Source organism: Leucoraja erinacea, chromosome 2 (genome assembly GCF_028641065.1).
Source record: "Leucoraja erinacea ecotype New England chromosome 2, Leri_hhj_1, whole genome shotgun sequence".
NCBI classification, from domain to species: Eukaryota; Metazoa; Chordata; class Chondrichthyes; order Rajiformes; family Rajidae; genus Leucoraja; species Leucoraja erinaceus.
The window spans coordinates 20,292,174-20,311,539 of record NC_073378.1 but is presented as its reverse complement, the minus strand read 5'-3'; the positions used below and the strand labels follow the sequence as shown (position 1 = coordinate 20,311,539).

At 41.5% G+C, this 19,366-nt stretch overlaps 1 protein-coding gene across 1 annotated transcript in view; it reads right to left on the bottom strand.

Moving 5' to 3' along the window:
- Positions 1-1,593: 1,593 nt before the first annotated feature.
- Positions 1,594-19,366, bottom strand: part of LOC129707458 (phosphatidylinositol 5-phosphate 4-kinase type-2 alpha) — a 229,944-nt gene continuing 212,171 nt past the window's right edge. Inside the window, exons 8-10 of the mRNA XM_055652502.1 lie at positions 18,366-18,618; positions 8,564-8,667; positions 1,594-3,824 (exon numbers count right to left, since the gene is read on the bottom strand). Coding sequence (XP_055508477.1) covers positions 3,744-3,824; positions 8,564-8,667; positions 18,366-18,618 — 438 coding nt within the window. The 3' untranslated portion in view covers positions 1,594-3,743. The remainder of the gene's footprint in view (positions 3,825-8,563; positions 8,668-18,365; positions 18,619-19,366) is intronic.

Genomic DNA, 19,366 nt, shown 5'->3' with positions numbered 1-19,366 from the left:
TTTATTTCCCCTGTGGGGCTGCCCTTGTATACCTGTCCCCCTTCCTCAGCTCATCAGTGCTCCGCTGCAGGGAGAGTCTGTGGGTGTAGTGGGTGAAGTGTGACATTGATCTTCTGCATGCCTTGGACTTCCATATAACCATATAACAATTACAGCACGGAAACAGGCCATCTCGACCCTTCTAGTCCGTGCCGAACACATAATCTCCCCTAGTCCCATATACCTGCGCTCAGACCATAACCCTCCATTCCCTTCCCGTCCATATAGCTATCCAATTTATTTTTAAATGATAAAAATGAATCTGCCTCCACCACCTTCACTGGAAGCTCATTCCACACAGCCACCACTCTCTGAGTAAAGAAGTTCCCCCTCATGTTACCCCTAAACTTCAGTCCCTTAATTCTCGTCATGTCCCCTTGTTTGAATCTTCCCTACTCTCAGTGGGATAATCTTTTCCACGTCAACTCTGTCTATCCTTCTCATCATTTTAAAAACCTCTATCAAATCCCCCCTTAACCTTCTGCGCTTCCATGTCTCAAAGTCTGAGGTGCTGAAGCCCGAACCACTGACACCAAGTGTTTCCCAGCGAAACCGCTCTCTGGCCGTCACCTCAATGTGTCCTGGTGATTATGTGTTAATAAAGCACAGGGATCTTGCCTTCCCCCCAACCATATGCACTTTATTTTTTCTTTATTCCTTCATGGAAACCCATCCATGGACCAGCTGGCTGTGTAGGGAATTTAGAGGCTACTGCATGGTCAGAATTGCTCACAAATTGAAAGGAAGCCATTATCAATTGTTGCTGCCCTCCTTCCTTTATTTACACATTATTGGCAGCACGGTGGCACAGCGGTAGACGTGCTGCCTTACACTGCCAGAGTCCCAGGTTCAATCCTGACTACTGGTGCTGGATGGATGGAATTTGTACGTTCTCCCTGGGACCCCGTGGGTTATCTCTGGGTGCTCCAGTTTCTTCCCACCTCTCCAAAGATTTGCTGGTCAATTGGCTTTGGTAAAAATGATAAAATTGTATCTTGTGTGCAGGAGTGTTAGTATACGGGGTAGCCGCTCATCAGCGCGGACTTGGTGGGCTGCAGGGCCCGTTTCCACGCTGTGTGTCTAAAGTCTAAGTCAGGCCAGAACACACCAACAGTTCTATGTTAAACTGAGACATTTAATAGATGATGCAGAAAGAAATATTTTCACTGTACCTTTGTACACATTACAATAAACTAAACTCAACTGTTAGTGTATTTCAATTGTTTTGCAAATGGGATTGATGCATGACATACTTGCAAGGCCTTGCCATTTGGGATTAGGATAACTTGTGCATAAAACAGTCAGTAATGGATCAGGAAAAGGCAAGGCCATATTTACCACATGGGTCAGTTATCAGTGCACACAGCTCACTGCTTGCAGTACATTCTAGCCCATCAAGAAAGCACTGCTCAAATGCAGCAACTGGATAAGAACTCAAACAGCTGCTGGGCATCCGTTCATGTTTTGCCCGAGTGGTTTAGCAAAAAATTAAGACTGGAAAGTGCTCTTTAACCAACAGCATGAAAATAACATCAATACTTCCAGAACTTTATTTGAGACAACAGGGCACTTTATTTGATAAAGCAAAGCTTACGTATGGAGTGTGTCAAATGCAGTACTAGTACATATTTTATAAAGTTGCCTCACTTAAACAAAAGTACATTTCATCTACATGAATGACTAACAGACAAAATATTGTGCATTATATTGTAAGCTGCCAAAAGAATTTAAAATACACAGTTGAGCCACGGAAGGAAATATTTGTCTAAACATATTTGTACGTGTTCCCCCCTCCCCCACCCCACCCCACCCAAACCCCCCCACCCAATTGGGACTTGTTTCTCGTAGTCTTATTACCAATGGAAAATATCGCATCCTACAGAAAATTTGAAATGAAAGTGACCGGCACAATGATTATGGAATTTTCTTTTAAATACATAAAATATATAACTGTACATTTACATTACAGTGTCAACATCACTATACCAAGAATAACAAAACCATGTTAAATTATTACATACCCACATGGATGATATTACCTTTGGCCACTGAAGATGCTGATACTCGCTAGAATCCTAGTACAATCTAGGTAATTGCAACCTACTGTGAAGCATGTTTTTAAAAAAAAAATTGCAAGTCAAAACATCACTGACCCATTTTTAATAGGAAAGGCATTCTGGCACTCCTTTGCTTGCGAAAATTCCCAATTTCTGGGGATGGCACAGCTGCTAGTGAAATCTATACCAACATTACAGCGTTTTTAATGATTTGCAGGTACCTCAATTAAAGGCACACTTGTTGCACAGTGTATTTTTTTTTAAGATAGCAAGCACATTTTACTGAAAAAGCACAGTCTTCGTGTTTAATGAGATGGTGGAAGTAGTAGAGAAGATTAATTCACAGATGCAGACTGAAAGGTTTTGGGCAACAGTTTATTACATGTCCATTTAATGCATCCCCTCCTTTCCTCACCTGTTGTTGCAAAAGCCTAGAAAGGCAACCATGACATGCAAAATATTACTATTGTGTTTTGACAGGCCTATATGAAAGAAAATAATAAATATCTGGAGCATTTCATATTTATTTTTGGGTGTGGAGCACTTGTAAGAATAGATATTGAATAATATCTTTAGGCATTAATAATAAGATAGAATAAGATCATTGTAACAATAGGCTTTATCCAAATACATTTTTATTATAAACCTTATTTAAAGAGGAAACTGCTCACTAGGCAACACAAGTTAGTTGCAACTCCCAGAATAAGAGCGCTTTAAAATCCTAGACTTGGTGCATTGTGATATTAACTTACATCAATCAATATGAATAGCCTGAAGTTTTGCTAATGTTAGTTTAAAATATTAATCTCACTTTTACAATTACAACTGCAATGTATCAGTTGTGTACAAAGTGACACGTGTGACTTTATATTCTTCATTTTACACATTGTTTCAAAATGAGAAATTAGAAATGCAGTAAATTGTTGCCCCAAACCATGCTAAATAAAAACAAGGCAGATCTCAACAATTAAAGCACATCTTTTCTGTACTGTGTGACAACCCAGTTAATATTTCAGAGGGTCACAGTGGTTTTTTTAATTGAATTTTGCCCGTAAGAATTATAATTTTTAAACACGTATATAGTACAAGCTGCCCAAAAAAATGTGGGGATTGAAGCCAAATTAATTTCTACATTATTTTACAGTACATTGTAAGTTTTGTTGTGACATGATTCCTTTGAAGAAACGATAAACCATGAAGCCACCTAGAGGAGTGCCAGTGTGCACAACAGAAGTGTAACATTAGCAAGTTAAACAAATACTGCTCTCCTTCTTTCAGTTCAAGTAATAAACCGATCCACAGTTTATAATTTGATACCAGTGATTACTGTGTGTCAAATAACATGCAGTTTCTTGCCCTTCGTTAAAGTACCTCTCCCCACAACGTTCCATCACAGCTGGTCTCAGAGTGTGTATGCAGCGCACTCCAAAGATTTTTATATGTTTCCCCCACAATATCAAGTCATTAATCGGGAGAACCGTGCTGGGATATTCAGGAAGCAGGTAAAGCTATTTTCCAACAGTCATCATAATTAGAAAATGTAAACAAGGGAATGCTTTCGTCAAGACAAATGCTGTAGATGCCACTTCATTTAGCTCCTTTCATTCAAATGTCATTATCACCCCTCCTGTTCGTGCACATGTTAGGTTATGTCAAAATACTGGTGATAAATTCCACAAAGCGCTTCGAGTACTGCTCTGGATTCACAGTGGATATTTCTGCACCAGCCTGGAAAATGAATGATATGTTATTATCATTTTCTATATAACAACTTTCACATATATTGATTTTTAACAAACTTTTCCAATAGGCGACTTTGAATAAAAACTCCTTTTAAAAAACTCCTTATTTCTTTGTGATGGAGGAGTGGCAAGAAACAGCTGGGCAACTGAACCATCCTACCACAACTAGAGAGCAGTCCTGAACTACCATCTAACGCATTAGAGACCCTCAGATTAACATTAATCGGACTTTACTGGCTTTATCTTGCACTAAACATTATTCTCTTTATCGTATATCGGTACACTGCGAATGGTACAACTGGTACAACACATGGTTCAATTGTAACCATGTATTGTCTTTCCACTGACTGGTTAGCAAACAACAAAAGCTTTTTACTGTACCTCTGTGCAGGTGACAATAGACTAAAAACTAAACAAAAAAGTGGGAATAATGTGTGGGCCAATTATAGCTATTCGTTTCTTCCTGATGACTGTGCCCGAGGTTAGTGTTGCGGAGGTCAAACAGTAAACACGTTACCTACTAGCTAATAATTTCAAGTGGAAATTAAGAAAGTTGTTTGTACACAAACCTCCCATCAAACTGAGGAATAACAGTAATGACTACTGGAAAAATTAATTTGCCCATTGCAGCGATGGCCTCAGCTTAGATCCCATAAATCCAGCTACGCTTTGGAATTGTATTAATATTTGACCTACAACAAGCCCATAACAAGCTCTAACTGTAAATGACAACTGCATCTTTTGCTGATGGTTTTGCTTGAATGTTAAATATTGAGCAGGTCTTCACGCATAATCACAATGGCCCAAACTTTCCTGAGCGAGTCTTGCAATGAAGATGCTTATCCTTCATTCACCCAATACCTATCTTCATTGGATCTGGAAAGTCTGATTCACCTGCCCAGATGGTCCAGGATCAAAGCTAAGAGGCCCTGGGTAGTGGCAGAGCATTGAAATGTGATGATGCTGGTGAGCTGGAACATACCTCACCTACAACACCCATCTGAAACCTTTGATAGACAGTATACCCCCACCTTGTGTTTAGTGCATATGTCAAAGATGTCAGAGACATTCAGAAACATTGAAAAAAAAATTGAAATAAATAGCAATATATATATATATATATATACTTAAGTAAAGCACTACAAATTGCTTCTACATCAACCTTAAAAATATTTAAAGACCATTGCCTTTTGCAAGAAGCAAGTTCCAAAGATTCATGACACGTAGAGAAAATATTTCATTGAGCTGTATAAAATCACGGGGACCATAGATAGGGTGAATGCACAGAGTCTTTCTCTGGTTGGAGAATCAAAAACTGAAGGGAATAGGTTCAAGGTGAAAGGAGAAAGATTTCATAGGAATGTAGAGGACACATTTTCACACTGAGGATGATGGATATATGGAATGAGCTGCCAGAGGAAGTGGTTGAGGCACATACAAAATGCTTTGGAACAACTGGGCAGATAGGAGAGGTGTAGAGGGAATGGCAAATGGGAGTCAGGCAAATAGGAGTCACACAGATGAGAATGTTGGTTGGGCGAAGGGTTTGTTTCCCTGCTGTATTGACTATGATTGAAAACAATGATGCCTAGCTTTATACTCTTCCACTAAAGGAAAAAAAACCTCTCCAGATCACCATGCTAAATGTCCTCTGGATCTAATATGTTTGAATCAAAGGCCCCTCTCAGGTTTTTACAGTCCAGCATGTTCAACCTGTTCTCATAAAATATCCTGCCCATTATAGGTACAAGACAAGGTGAACTATCTGAACTGCTTGCAACACATCAATATCTATTCATAAAGAGATCAATACTGTACACAGTAGTCTAGTCTTGCATTCGGCCCATCAAGCCAGTTGCCATCCATTTTAACTCCTCATCCTATACCCATACTGACCCTTTCTGTCCTCTGAGTGAGTGCGGCCACATGCAAACTAGAGGACCAACAACTCATATACCACTTGGGTAGCTTAGAACTCAATGGCCTGAACATTAAATTCTCCAATTTTAGGTAACTACATAATCCTCCCCCTTTCTCTCCTTCCTCCAAATAACCAACCACATCCCCCGCGGGTCTTTTGAACTTGCATTTATTTCTCCCCTCTCTCTCCCCTTCCACCTACATTCCTTCCTTTAGCTTCAACATTTGCAACTCTTCAATCCTTTTATCACACACCATTTGTCTTTTCATCTCTGGTCTTTGTCCAACCAGATATCTGCCCATCAAATAACCCTCTTCACCTCCGCCCACCTATTATCTGCCAGGCTTTGTCCTGTACTTCCTCTATTCCAGCTTTCTTTCCCCACCTCCACTCTACAATAAGCCTGAAGAAGGCTCCTGACCCGAACATATCCATGTTCTCCTGAGATGCTGCCTGACCTGCTGAGCTACTCAAGCACTCTCTATCTTCCACAGTACTCCAGATATGGTTTCACCAAAGCTCCAGATAGTCATAGAATTGCACCACACAAATAAAATGGCCCCTTTGACCAACCACTGGCATGCTAACCTTTTTACCCAGCTACACATTTGCTCACACCAGTTCATGGTCTCTACCATGGGCGGCAGATGGTGGCAGATGGCGCAATGGGCTAAGTGTTCGGCTGGCGACCGGAAGGTAGCCGGTTCGAATCCCGCTTAGAGTGCATAGTCGTTGTGTCCTTGGGCAAGACACTTCACCCACCTTTGCCTGCGTGTGAATGTGTGTGAATGTGTGTGAGTGATTGGTGGTGGTCGGAGGGGCCGTAGGCGCAGATTAGCAGCCACGCTTCCGTCAGTCTGCCCCAGGGCAGCTGTGGCTACAGAAGTAGCTCACCATCACCGAGTGTGACTGAGGAGTGAATGAATAATGCGATGTAAAGCGCCTTGAGTACCTAGAAAGGCGCTATATAAATCCCATCCATTACCTTGCCTATATAAGTTTAAATCAAAACAATTATATTATTTCCACATTAATACTTTAAAAAAAAAAAATTGTTACCTTATCTTTACCCTTTTTTCCCCTGTAGTGTTAAAAATTACTACCATTAACTACCAATTCAAATGAATTGTGGTCCCTGCAACATACCCAAGCAGTGAACGACCTAAGAACAGATTTTGGTCTCCTAATCTGAGGAAAGACATTCTTGCCATAGAGGGAGTACAGAGAAGGTTCACCAGACTGATTCCTGGGATGTCAGGACTTTCATATGAAGAAAGACTGGATAGACTCGGCTTGTACTCGCTAGAATTTAGAAGATTGAGGGGGGATCTTATAAAAACTCACAAAATTCTTAAGCAGTTGGACAGGATAGATGCAGGAAGATTGTTCCCGATGTTGGGGAAGTCCAGAACAAGGGGTCACAGTTTAAATATAAGGGGGAAATCTTGTAGGACTGAGATGAGAAAAATATTTTTCATACAGAGAGTGGTGAATCTGTGGAACTCTCTGCCACAGAAGGTAGTCGAGGCCAGTTCATTAGCTATATTTAAGAGGGAGTTAGATGTGGCCCTTGTGGCTAAAGGGATCAGGGGGTATGGGGAGAAGGCAGGGATGGGATACTGAGTTGGATGATCAGCCATGATTACATTGAATGGCGGTGCAGGCTCGAAGGGCCGAATGGCCTACTCCTGCATCTATTTTCTATGTTTCTATGTCTATGTTTCTATTTCCATTTCTAACTGGCAATTCTACAGTGAACTACTGTGAAATTGTGGTAAAAATCCAGATCTAACATTTTTTATTTCCATCTGAACAGACCAATGGGATAAACAATGGGAGAGCTTCCAAAAATATCACACTTGTTCAGTACGGACTAAGGAGCACTACAGCAGATTATGTGTGAGTTGGACATTAACCATATAACCATATAACAATTACAGCACGGAAACAGGCCATCTCGGCCCTACAAGTCCATGCCGAACAAATTTTTTTCCCCTTAGTCCCACCTGCCTGCACTCGTACCATAACCCTCCATTCCCTTCTCATCCATATGCCTATCCAATTTATTTTTAAATGATACCAATGAACCTGCCTCCACCACTTCCACTGGGAGCTCATTCCACACCGCCACCACTCTCTGCGTAAAGAAGTTCCCCCTCATATTACCCCTAAACTTCTGTCCCTTAATTCTGAAGTCATGTCCTCTTGTTTGAATCTTCCCTATTCTCAAAGGGAAAAGCTTGTCTACATCAACTCTGTCTATCCCTCTCATCATTTTAAAGACCTCTATCAGGTCCCCCTTAACCTTCTGCGCTCCAGAGAATAAAGACCTAACTTATTCAACCTATCTCTGTAACTTAGTTGTTGAAACCCAGGCAACATTCTAGTAAATCTCCTCTGTACTCTCTCTATTTTGTTGACATCCTTCCTATAATTTGGCGACCAAAATTGTACACCATACTCCAGATTTGGTCTCACCAATGCCTTGTACAATTTTAACATTACATCCCAGCTTCTATACTCAATGCTCTGATTTATAAAGGCTAGCATACCAAAAGCTTTCTTTACCACCCTATCTATATGAGATTCCACCTTCAAGGAACTATGCACGGTATTATTATTTCATGTTTTAGGGTTGTTGTAGGATTCAACAGCAGTATGTGCAGACATTTAGAATTCATCAAGGAACAAAGCTGCCTTCAACCTAAAGTTATGTGCCCACTAAAAATAAACAATTAAGACTCTTTTATGTTGCGCTTCTTAAAGCTCAAAGCATGTGAGGTTTGAAAAGAGGAATTACTTACTCCATGTTTGACGGTTTTGGCAGCATGTGCCGCTTTCTTCTTTGCATCATAATGTGTCAGAATGTCAATAATTCCCAAGAAGTATACCTCCTTCCTCTGGGAGTCTGGGAAATAAATGTATAATTGGTGAACAAGATGTAATTATAACTGACAAAGATGCATTATAAAGTTGGACAAATGTTACATAAAGTCATTATTACTGGTAACTGCTTGGACAGGACAGATCGCAGTGGGAACATCTGTTAAATGGCAACTGAAGCACAAGCTTCCTCCTAACAAACTTTGCAATATTTAAAAAAAATTGTAGAATGTTTATTGTATTGGTGAATCTATGACCTTCCTTTCTGACCGAGCCTTTTTTGCATCCCATAAATCCCATAAGAACACCGGGTTTTGAACTGGATGCTAATCTACAGACAAATCAGTGGAAAGGCACCAGGTGTCAATGGATGTGCAAACTGCTGAGGAAAATGGGGTGAGGGGAGAAACTGAAGCAGTCTGATAACAGCTAGCCCAATGATCAAGAATATTAAGAATAACACTTTACATAAATATCCTCCAGATATTTATTTTTATGATATTTATAACATCCCATTTCTGTGCAGAAATAATCTTGAAATGACTTACTTAAATTATAGAATTTGAAAAATATTTTGAATATTTAAGTTTTTTTTTAAATCATCACGGCACAAATATGGTTTCTGTTTGTAAAAATAAAACAAACCTCACTGGTGATTCTCGGCAAAAAGGAGCTAATTGTGTTTTTGTTATTTATCTGTATTTGACAGAAGGAAATGAAAATGCATCCTGCTTATTTTCTCATAATTTTAGATTGCCAAATTTGTATATTACTATTTGCGCCATTTCTTTTTTTAAATTTATTTTTTTAAATAATCCTTTTATTAGAGGCAGGTACATATCATATTAAAAACATTTCATGTATATCATTCCTACATTACTAATGTTATCGATTGATATTAACTTTGCTTCTAGTATTTTTTTTTTTCGTAGTATGCCATTTCTAAGTTGATTTAGGGGAAAGATGAGCTTGTGAACAAGTTAGTTGAATCCAGCACAGAAGCTATCAGCATTTGGATAGGAGATATAGAAAAAAGGAAGTGCAGATGCTGGTTTGCAAAAGAAGACACAAAGTGCTGGAGTAACGCTGTAGGCAGCTTCTCTGGCGAACATGGATATCTATACCGACCCGAACCCTATCCTTGTTCCCCACAGATGCTGCCTGACCCACCGAGTTACTCCAGCTCTGTGTCAGCATTTGGATAGGCAGGGACTGATTAGGGATAATCACTTTGTGTGTGGGAAATCATCTCACAAATCTGATAAAAGTTTTTTTTGAGGAGGTTACCAAGAGAGTTGATGAGGGTAGGACAGTGGGCATTGGCTTTATTGACTTAGCAAGGCCTTTGACGGGGCCCCACACGGCCTTTGACAATGTTCCACATGGTAGATCACATGGAATCCAAGGTAAACTATCGAATTTAGTTTCGCTTGTTACTGTCACGTGTACTGAGGCACAATGAAAAGTTTTTTCATTTAGTATCCAGTCAGCGGAAAGAATATACATGATTACAATGAAGCTGCCCACAGTATATAGAAACACGATAAAGAGAATACTGTTCAGTGCAAGATAAATTCCAGTGAAGCTAAAACAGAAGACACTGTCCCTGAATCTGGAGGTGTGCATTTTCTTGATGGTACCTGATGCTAGAGGGGATAGGAGGGAGTGACCGGGGTGAGGTTCGTCCTTGATTGTGCTGGTCACCTCGCCGAGACAGCGTGATGTGTAGGTGAACTCAAAACCAAGTTCAAAATTGTCTTGGAGGAAGAAATCTAAAAGGTAGTTGTGGAGGATGGTTTTACTGATTGGAGGCCTGGGACCAGTGGAGTGAGTGCCGCAGAGTCTGCGCAGCGCAGCGCCCCCTGCTGTTTGTTACATACATTCATGATTTGGATGACAATGCACATGGACAACATTTTTCATAAAATTTGTACATTTGAAATAAATCAAATGCCAGGAGTATTTGTTATTTTGTTTCTATGTTAATGCAAATTTGTCCAAATCAGGTATCCGGTGCGGAGTGAAAATGCCTTATACCGCACACTACGCAACTTGATCCGCTCCTTGTCTTCTCCCATAATTGCTAACCCATCATTACGTCCTCTGCAATGCTGCAGTTTCCAATTTTTATGGATGATTGTATATTTTAGGTTGGAACACTATTACTTTGAATCGAGGATCTCCGGTTGACTATAATTTCAATGAATTACTTTCCTCTGTGCCAGAATTATGGGTTTAAGTGTAGAAACATAGAAACTTAGAAAATAGGTGCAGGAGTAGGCCATTCGGCCCTTCGAGCCTGCACCGCTATTCAATATGATCATGGTTGATCATCCAACTCAGTATCCTGTACCTGCCTTCTCTCCATACCCCCTGATCCCTTTAGCCACAAGGGCCACATCTAACTCCCTCTTAAATATAGTCAATGAACTGGTCTCAACTACCTTCTGTGGCAGAGAATTCCACAGATTCACCATTCTCTGTGTGAAAAATGTTTTTCTCATCTCGGTCCTAAAAGACTTCCCCCTTATCCGTAAGCTGTGACCCCTTGTTCTGGACTTCCCCAACATCGGGAACAATCTTCCTGCATCTATCCTGTCAAACCCCTTAAGAATTTTGTAAGTTTCTAAAAAGATCCCCTCTCAATTTTCTAAATTCTAGCGAGTACAAGCCGAGTCTATCCAGTCTTTCTTCATATGAAAGCTGCCATCCCAGGAATCAGTCTGGTGATCCCACTTCTGACACCATGTAAAATGACTTACTGCACACACAAGTCTTTTCACTGTAACTGTTTATTAACTGAGAGTTAACACTAGGCTGTAGCTGTCCGTGGTCATCACTGGAGCTAGAGAGCGAGCTAGAGGTGGGGACACTACAATTATACTGGAGACAATGGGGAGTGGTTAGTAATGGGGAGGTCACTATGGTTAAGGGAACATGCACTGATCTACAAACCTTCTCTCAGGGGCAGATCTACTATGAAACATATGAAGCTTAAGCTTCAGGGCCCCTAGTCCCGGAGGGGCCCCAGAAGCATATTCTTCCGATTTAAATCCGGCAGCCTCTCCGGGTGGGGGTGCGAGGCTCGGGCTTGACGTTTGCGTGTGCCCCTCCTCTCCCAGCGGCTCTCTCGGGAAATGTGCCTTCGCCACTCTACGCGCTCGGCCCTCGCCCCCCCCTGGTTGAAGCCGTTCCACTCACGTGAGGTGCCGCCAACGGCCGGGAGGACTATAAGTAGCAGGAGAGGCGGCGACTAGTCGAGGCACGGATTAGGTGTGAGGTGGGAGGTTTAGTTAAGTTGAGGTGGGGTTAAGGTGTGAGGTGAGGTGCAAGGGTTTGTGAGGTACGGTTTAGTCGAGGTGAGGTTTAGGTGTGAGAAGTTTGGTAGTGAGGTATCGTCGAGGCGAGGGGTTTAGTGAGGCGAGGGGATTAGTCGAGGTGTGTAGGTGAGGGGAAGTGAGCGTAGTTGAGGTGAGTGGATGTCTGAGCTCAGGAAGGGAGACCCAGGTGCTGCTGAAGGAGACGAGACCACTGCCTTCTGAGACAGAGAATTCCACAATTCACAACTCTGGGTGAAAAAGTGTTTTCTCATCTCAGTGCAAGGCAAAGAGACATTTCAAGTAACATAGTTTTTATAAATATTTTTTTTAGTTGTATGAGGCCATTTATTGTAACATATAAGATTATTAAGGGTTTGGACACGCTAGAGGCAGGAAACATGTTTCCAATGCTGGGAGAGTATAGAACCAGGGGCCACAGTTTAAGAATAAGGGGTAAGCCATTTAGAACGGAGATGAGGAAATACCCTTTCATACAGAGAGTTGTGTGTGACAATAGACAATAGGTGCAGGAGTAGGCCATTCGGCCCTTCAAGCCAGCACCGCCATCCAATGTAATCATGGCTGATCATCAAGAATCAGTAACCCGTTCCTGCCTTCTCCCCCAAATCCCCTGACTCCACTATCTTCAAGAGTGGATTGGCAGTGGAGGCCAATTCTCTGGAGGCTTTCAAGAGAGAGCGAGAGAGAGATAGATAGAGATCTTAAATATAGCAGAGTCAAGGGATATGGAGAGAAGGCAGGAATGGGGTACCGATTGTGGATGATCATAGAAATGTCTATTGTCCATTTCATGAAATATATATCTTTTGGGGTTTATTTTACTGCTTATGTGTTAGAAAAATTCTAAGCTTCTGTTATGTAAACTACCAACAGAAAGCTTGAGAATCACTTTCAATTTATTGAAAATGCACGTGCTTACTAAACTCCTGCCCCCTGAACCCCCACCGGGGGGCGCTGCCCCTGGACCCCGCCGGGGGCCTAGCCAGCCTGTCGTGGAACAACCCCATTGAAGAGGATAACAGTGGTTACCCAGACCTCGTTGCTGGTTGCGAAGAGGCCCCCATAACAGTTCAAGCTTCAGGGCCCCAAAGATGTAGGCCCGCCACTGGCCTCTCTCTGCCAATGGAGGAGGGCCAGGGCAGAAAGGTCAGTATGGACATAGGAAGGGGAGCTAGAATGGTTAGAGACATTTGATACATCGCCTGCAGTTGCAGGGGAAAGTTGCATTCCTCTGTCATTAGGGAGGGTCTTGACATATCATTTCCTTCGACAAATGCTGCCTGACACACACTCCTCCAACAGTGTATTTATTACTCGCTCCAGATTCAAGCATCTGAATCTTTAATCTGAAGTAATTAATAATTTGCATTGATCAGTTCACTGGATAATTGGCCAAGAATATTATAGCTTCATAGTGTCATACAGCATGGAAACATAGAAACATAAAATAGGTGCAGGAGTAGGCCATTCGGCCCTCCGAGCCTGCACCGCCATTCAATATGATCATGGCTGATCATCCAACTCCGTATCCTGTACCTGCCTTCTCTCCATACCCCCTGATCCCCTTAGCCACAAGGGCCACATCTAACTCCCTCTTAAATATAGCCAATGAACTGGCCTCAACTACCTTCTGTGGCAGAGAATTCCAGAGATTCATCAATCTCTGTGCAAAAAATGTTTTTCTCATCTCGGTCTTAAAAGACTTCCCCCTTATCCTTAAACTGTGACCCCTTGTTCTGGAAACATGCCCTTCAGCTGATATCCCTCTCAACCTTTCCTATCCATGGACCTGTCCAAATGTCTTTTAAATCCTAATATAGTACCTGCCTCAACGACCTCCTCTGGCAGCTTGTTCCATATATCCAACACCCACTGTGTGTGAAAAAGTTGCCCCTATTAAATCTTTGCCTTCTTGCCTTAAACCTTTGACCTCTGTTTATTGATTCTCCAACTCTGGGTAAAAGACAGTGCATTTACCCTATCTATTGCTCCCATGGTCTTATACACCTCTATAAGATCACTCCTGCACTCCTGCACTCCAAACCTCTCAAAAAAATAGCTCAGGCCCTCAAGTCAAGGCAACATCCTCGTAAATCTTCTCAGCACTCCAAACGTGCTTTCACCATCATCTCGTACAATGGATCCTGACATATGAAGGCCAATGTATCGAAAGCAAATATTGTTGATTAGGTTCATTTCATTTATAGAGTAAAAGCATTATTCTGCTCACATGCTAACATCTGATGCCATTTGTCAAACCAGTGGATAGGAACAGACCTGTTGAATTGTGATATTGGATCGAATACAGAAACGTGGATTAAAGCATTTTTATGGTTGCACGATTTCTGAGAGGTGTGTGGAATAAAAACACTAGGAGGGGGTCGATTGGGAAATACAAGTTAAAGAGGTTCTGAGAAGGGTTGATGTGGTTAGAAAGGTTAATAGGGTGACACCACATGGGTTTAACAGAGGAGCAACAAAAGACAATGTTAGTGCTGGGTCAGTTGCTCTAACAAGTCAGAGAGAGGGGAAGAGAATGTGTAAAGAATACAAGATTAGTGCAAAAAAACAAAAAAAACTGGTGCAGTGATCAAGGAGGATTTCACTTTCCACGTTGACTGCACCAGAAGGTAAAAGGCAACGAGAATGAAGAATAGTTCAAGAAGGAACTGCAGATGCTGGAAAAATCGAAGGTAGATAAAAATGCTGGAGAAACTCAGCGGGTGAGGCAGCATCTATGGAGCGAAGGAATAGGTGACGTTTTGGGTTGAGACCCCTCTTCAGACTGATGTGGGGGGGGGGGGGGAAGATGAAAGTAAGAGGTGGGTGGAGGCAGTGGGCTGTGGGAGAGCTGGGAAGGGGAGGAGAAAGAGGGAGAAAGCAAGGACTACTTGAAATTAGAGAAGTCAGTGTTCATACCGCTGGGGTGTAAACTGCCCAAGCGAAATATGAGGTGCTGCTCCTCCAATTTACTGTGGGACTCACTCTGGCCATGGAGGAGGCCCAGGACAGAAAGGTCGGATTTGCAATGGGAGGGGGAGTTGAAGTGTTGAGCCACCGGGAGATCAGGTTGGTTATTGCGAACTGAGCGGAGGTGTTGGGCAAAGCCTACGCTTGGTCTCACCGATGTAGAGCAGCTGACACCTCGAGCAGCGGATGCAATAGATGAGGTTGGAGGAGTTGCAGGTGAACCTCTGCCTCAACTGGAAAGGCTGTTTAGGTCCTTGGATGGAGTCAAGGGGGGAGATAAAGCGACAAGTGTAGCATTTCCTGCAGTTGCAAGGGAAGGTGCCTGGAGATAGGGTGGTATATAGAATGTCAAAGGAAGTGGTAGAGGCAGGTAAGATTATGTCATTTAAAAGACACTTAGACAGGTACATGGATAGGAAATGTTTGGAGAGGCATGGGCCAGGTGCAAGCAAGTGGGTCTAGCTCGGTTAGGCAACTTGGTTGGCATTGACATGTTGGTCAGAAGGTCTACTTTCTGTGCTGTATAATTTTATGATTCTAGATATTGTTCCCATATTGTTCTGAAGAAAATCATGGGCACATCAGACTAATTATTTTAAGGTCAGGCGTAGAAAAGACACCACAGTATGATTGTTGTTGGAAAGGTCAGATAACAAAAAATCTGGGTGTAGAATATATAATAAAAACTGGAATGTATAAGTTTCTAAAAGTATTTCAGATTTCCGAACATTAAATTATTTGAAGTACGAGCAAAAGAATAAAAATTGGACAATGCAATTAATGCAGCAAATATGGAATTTCAGGTGCTCGACAATAAATTGCCACACATGCCACATATCAAAGACGATCACTCAGGCAAGGTAGGTGAATAGATAGAAAAATAGCTGTAAGAATAAAAGCAAAGGACATGCAGCAGTAGGAATGTTCCAACTGGAAGAGAGAGAAAAGTGATGTTCCACACAATTCAATACTGGAATACGGGAAAACCATATACATGTTGTAGTTATACAAAACATTATTCAGATGGCACCTGGAGTACTGTGTACAGTCACCACACTACAGGAAGGATTTGGTGGCTATAAAGAGAGTACAGAAAAGATTCATCAGGATATTGCCCGGAATTGAGAGCTGTTAATATCAGGAGAGATTCTGGGTTCCTTTCATCTTAACAAAGAAGACTGGGAGGTAGACACAAAATACTGGAGTAACTCAGTGGGACAGGCGGCATCTCTGGAGAGGAGGAATGGGTGACGTTTCGGGTCAAGACCCTTGTTCAGAATGTCCTGCGGAGTTACTCCAGCATTTTGTGTCTATCTTTGATTTAAACCAGCATCTGCAGTCCTTTCCTACACAAAGACAACTGGGAGTTGACCATATAAAGAGGCATAGATACAATAGATGGTCAGAGACTTTTTCTCTAGGGAAGAGGGAAATAGAGCAAGAGAGGAGGCGTTTAAAGTACAGTTGAGAAATTTAAAGGAGATTTGAGAGGTAGGTTTTTGCCACACACAGAAGACATGGTTATTTAGATCGAGGTGCGAGAGGATGAGACAGAACCAATTACAATGTTTATAAGACAAATAATGAAGGCACAAGGAACTCCAGATACTGGTTTACAAAAAAAAAACGAAAAGTGCTGGAGTAACTCAGTGGATCAGGTAGCATTTCTGGAGGACACGGAGAGGCAGATAGGCACCAACGGATAGGCAGATGGGCATCATTTTGTTTTGTGCAGAAGGATCCTGACCTGAAACATAGCCTAGGCATGTCCTCCAGAGATGCTGCCTGTCCTGTTGAGTTACTTCAGCACTTGGTACGGGTTTTTTTGGAAATAACGGTATGTTAGCTTTCATAGCAAAAGGATTTGAGTATAAGAGCAGGGAGGTTCTACTGCAGTTGTACAGGGTCTTGGTGAGACCACACCCGGAGTATTGCGTACGGTTTTGGTCTCCTAATCCGAGGAAAGACATTCTTGCCATAGAGGGAGTACAGAGAAGGTTCACCAGACTGGTCCCTGGGATGGCAGGACTTTCATATGAAGAAAGACTGGATAGACTCGGCTTGTACTCGCTAGAATTGAGGGGAGAACTTATAGAAACTTACAAAATTCTTAAGGGGTTGGACAGGCTAGATGCAGGAAGATTATTCCTGATGTTGGGGAAGGCCAGAACTAGGGGCCACAATTTAATGATAAGAGGGAAGTCTTTTAGGACCGAGATGAGAAAATCATTTTTTACACAGAGAGTGGTGAATCTCTGGAATTCTCTGCCACAGAAGGTAGTCGAGGCCAGTTCATTGGCAATATTTAAGAGGGAGGTAGATGTGGCCCTTGTGGCTAAAGGGATCAGGGGGTATGGAGAGAAGGCAGGGATGGGATACTGAGTTGGATGATCAGCCATGATCATATCGAATGGCGGTGCAGGCTCGAAGGGCCGAATGGCCTACTCCTGCACCTACTTTCTATGTTTCTATGTTTCTATAATGGAAATAATTGGAACTGCACAAAAATATAGGAAAGCATAAATAGCCTTGCAGAGTGGTGAACAAATTGAAAATAAAACTCAATATGCTGAAAGATTGAAAGATAATGAATTAGAGATAAACCAAATCTGGGGAATTAGATGTATGTATCAATAAAAGTAATGATGCAAAAGGCAAAATACATTTATATCAAAATTATAGAGTCAGTTCTAGAAAAATAGAATAACATGGTAGGATAGGAGTCCTCTTGCAATTCTATAGACCACAATTAAATCAAAGCCTGAGAAATGCATGCTCCTCGGGCCTTCATCCTGCCAACAGTATGTTTAAGAACCAAATGAATTGCAGGAAACATTTACAAGCCATTACCATAAATGAGAGATACAACTGTCAAGGTGGGTTAAGGTGACTGAGGCTTGTTTTCCAAGGGGGAAATGTCAATGAGAGATTTTAAACTAATTAGTAGCTCATCAAAACAGAAAAGACAAACCAGTTTCTACTTATTGGAGAGCTGATAACAAAGAAACATAATTAATTGCAAGACAGATATTAGCAGATGAAATATGAGATATAATGTAACATGAAAAATTAGGATCTATTTTAGAAATCAGTATCATGACTAAATCAAGCTCAGTACATCCCGAGGAAAAGGTATATCTATTAGTATTTAAATTTGAACTTAATTGGCTTTATATAGGCAATATATATATATTTTGGTTGATTAAAATTATCTAATGTTATACTGACAGTTCTGTTCCCAATTATTGAACATATAACATTCAAACATTAATACCAAGACATTTTATTGCAATCACCTGACATCTGAATTTCCCCTGAAAAGGGGGTTAATAACGTATTTATTATGTATTATTACCATAAGCAATTTGCATCAATCAATGGGGAAATTACAATTAAAATTGCATTTACTTACTTTCATGGCTTTTTATGGCATACACATCAATAGTTGGGTCAAATTCACCAAGTGCTAACGGCCTTGAGCTGTTGAGTATGTTTCCGGGGCTGTCTGGAGGTGTTCCACAAGACCCCGTCACTTGGCCTCCTGCTCCATCACTTTCTCCTTCATCCTCTTCATCCTCAAACTCCATTTCATCCTGTTCAGCTCGTTCAACGTCATGAATACCAACCAGAAGACTGTAATCCATAATCTTCAGCTGAGCAAGAAACTAAAGTAAAATTACAGAATGTGAACAATCGCATATAAAAGTTCTCATAACTAGAAGGAAAAAAAGTTGGTATCAATGCAGTTTGAAGAGTAATAACATGCAAACATTGAATTACTTATGGGTAGAGGAGTAATGCTGCCTTAGTTCCATTGTACTCTGGAAGGAAACTGACAAAGAACTGATAAGGAAAGTGGATGGCCGACCAACTGGGAATCCAACTGAATCATTCCCACTGGTTTGAAAAAACAATCATTCACCGATACCGCGTGCTGTGTCGGCCTGTGCTTTGCACTCGTGTTTCATAAGTTATGTATCCACGCTTCAAAGAGTACGTTCCACATAGTTAAGGAAGAAGCAGGCATAGTTAGAGCATTGTAGGCATGTGAGACCCCATAGATGCACCTTGAATTTTGGAGGAAGTGGGAAAAGTCATAGAAACATAGAAAATAGGCGCAGGAGGAGGCCATATATGTTTCTACGCAAGGTGTTCTGGAGGTGGTTAGGAAAAGAAAACTGGACAAGGAGGGGAACGATAGAACCGTGTTATGAGGAGTAATTTCAGTAATTTCAGTCCCTTGTTTCCCTATTTTCTAGTTGGTTTTGTACGTGGAAATCAGTAAACAAATTGTATTTCAGGACAAATTTGTTTTGGTGGAATTCATTGCCACAGAAGGCTGTGGAGACCACGTCAACTGATATTTTTAAGGTCGAGATTGATAGGGTCTTGATTATTACGGGTGTCAGGGGT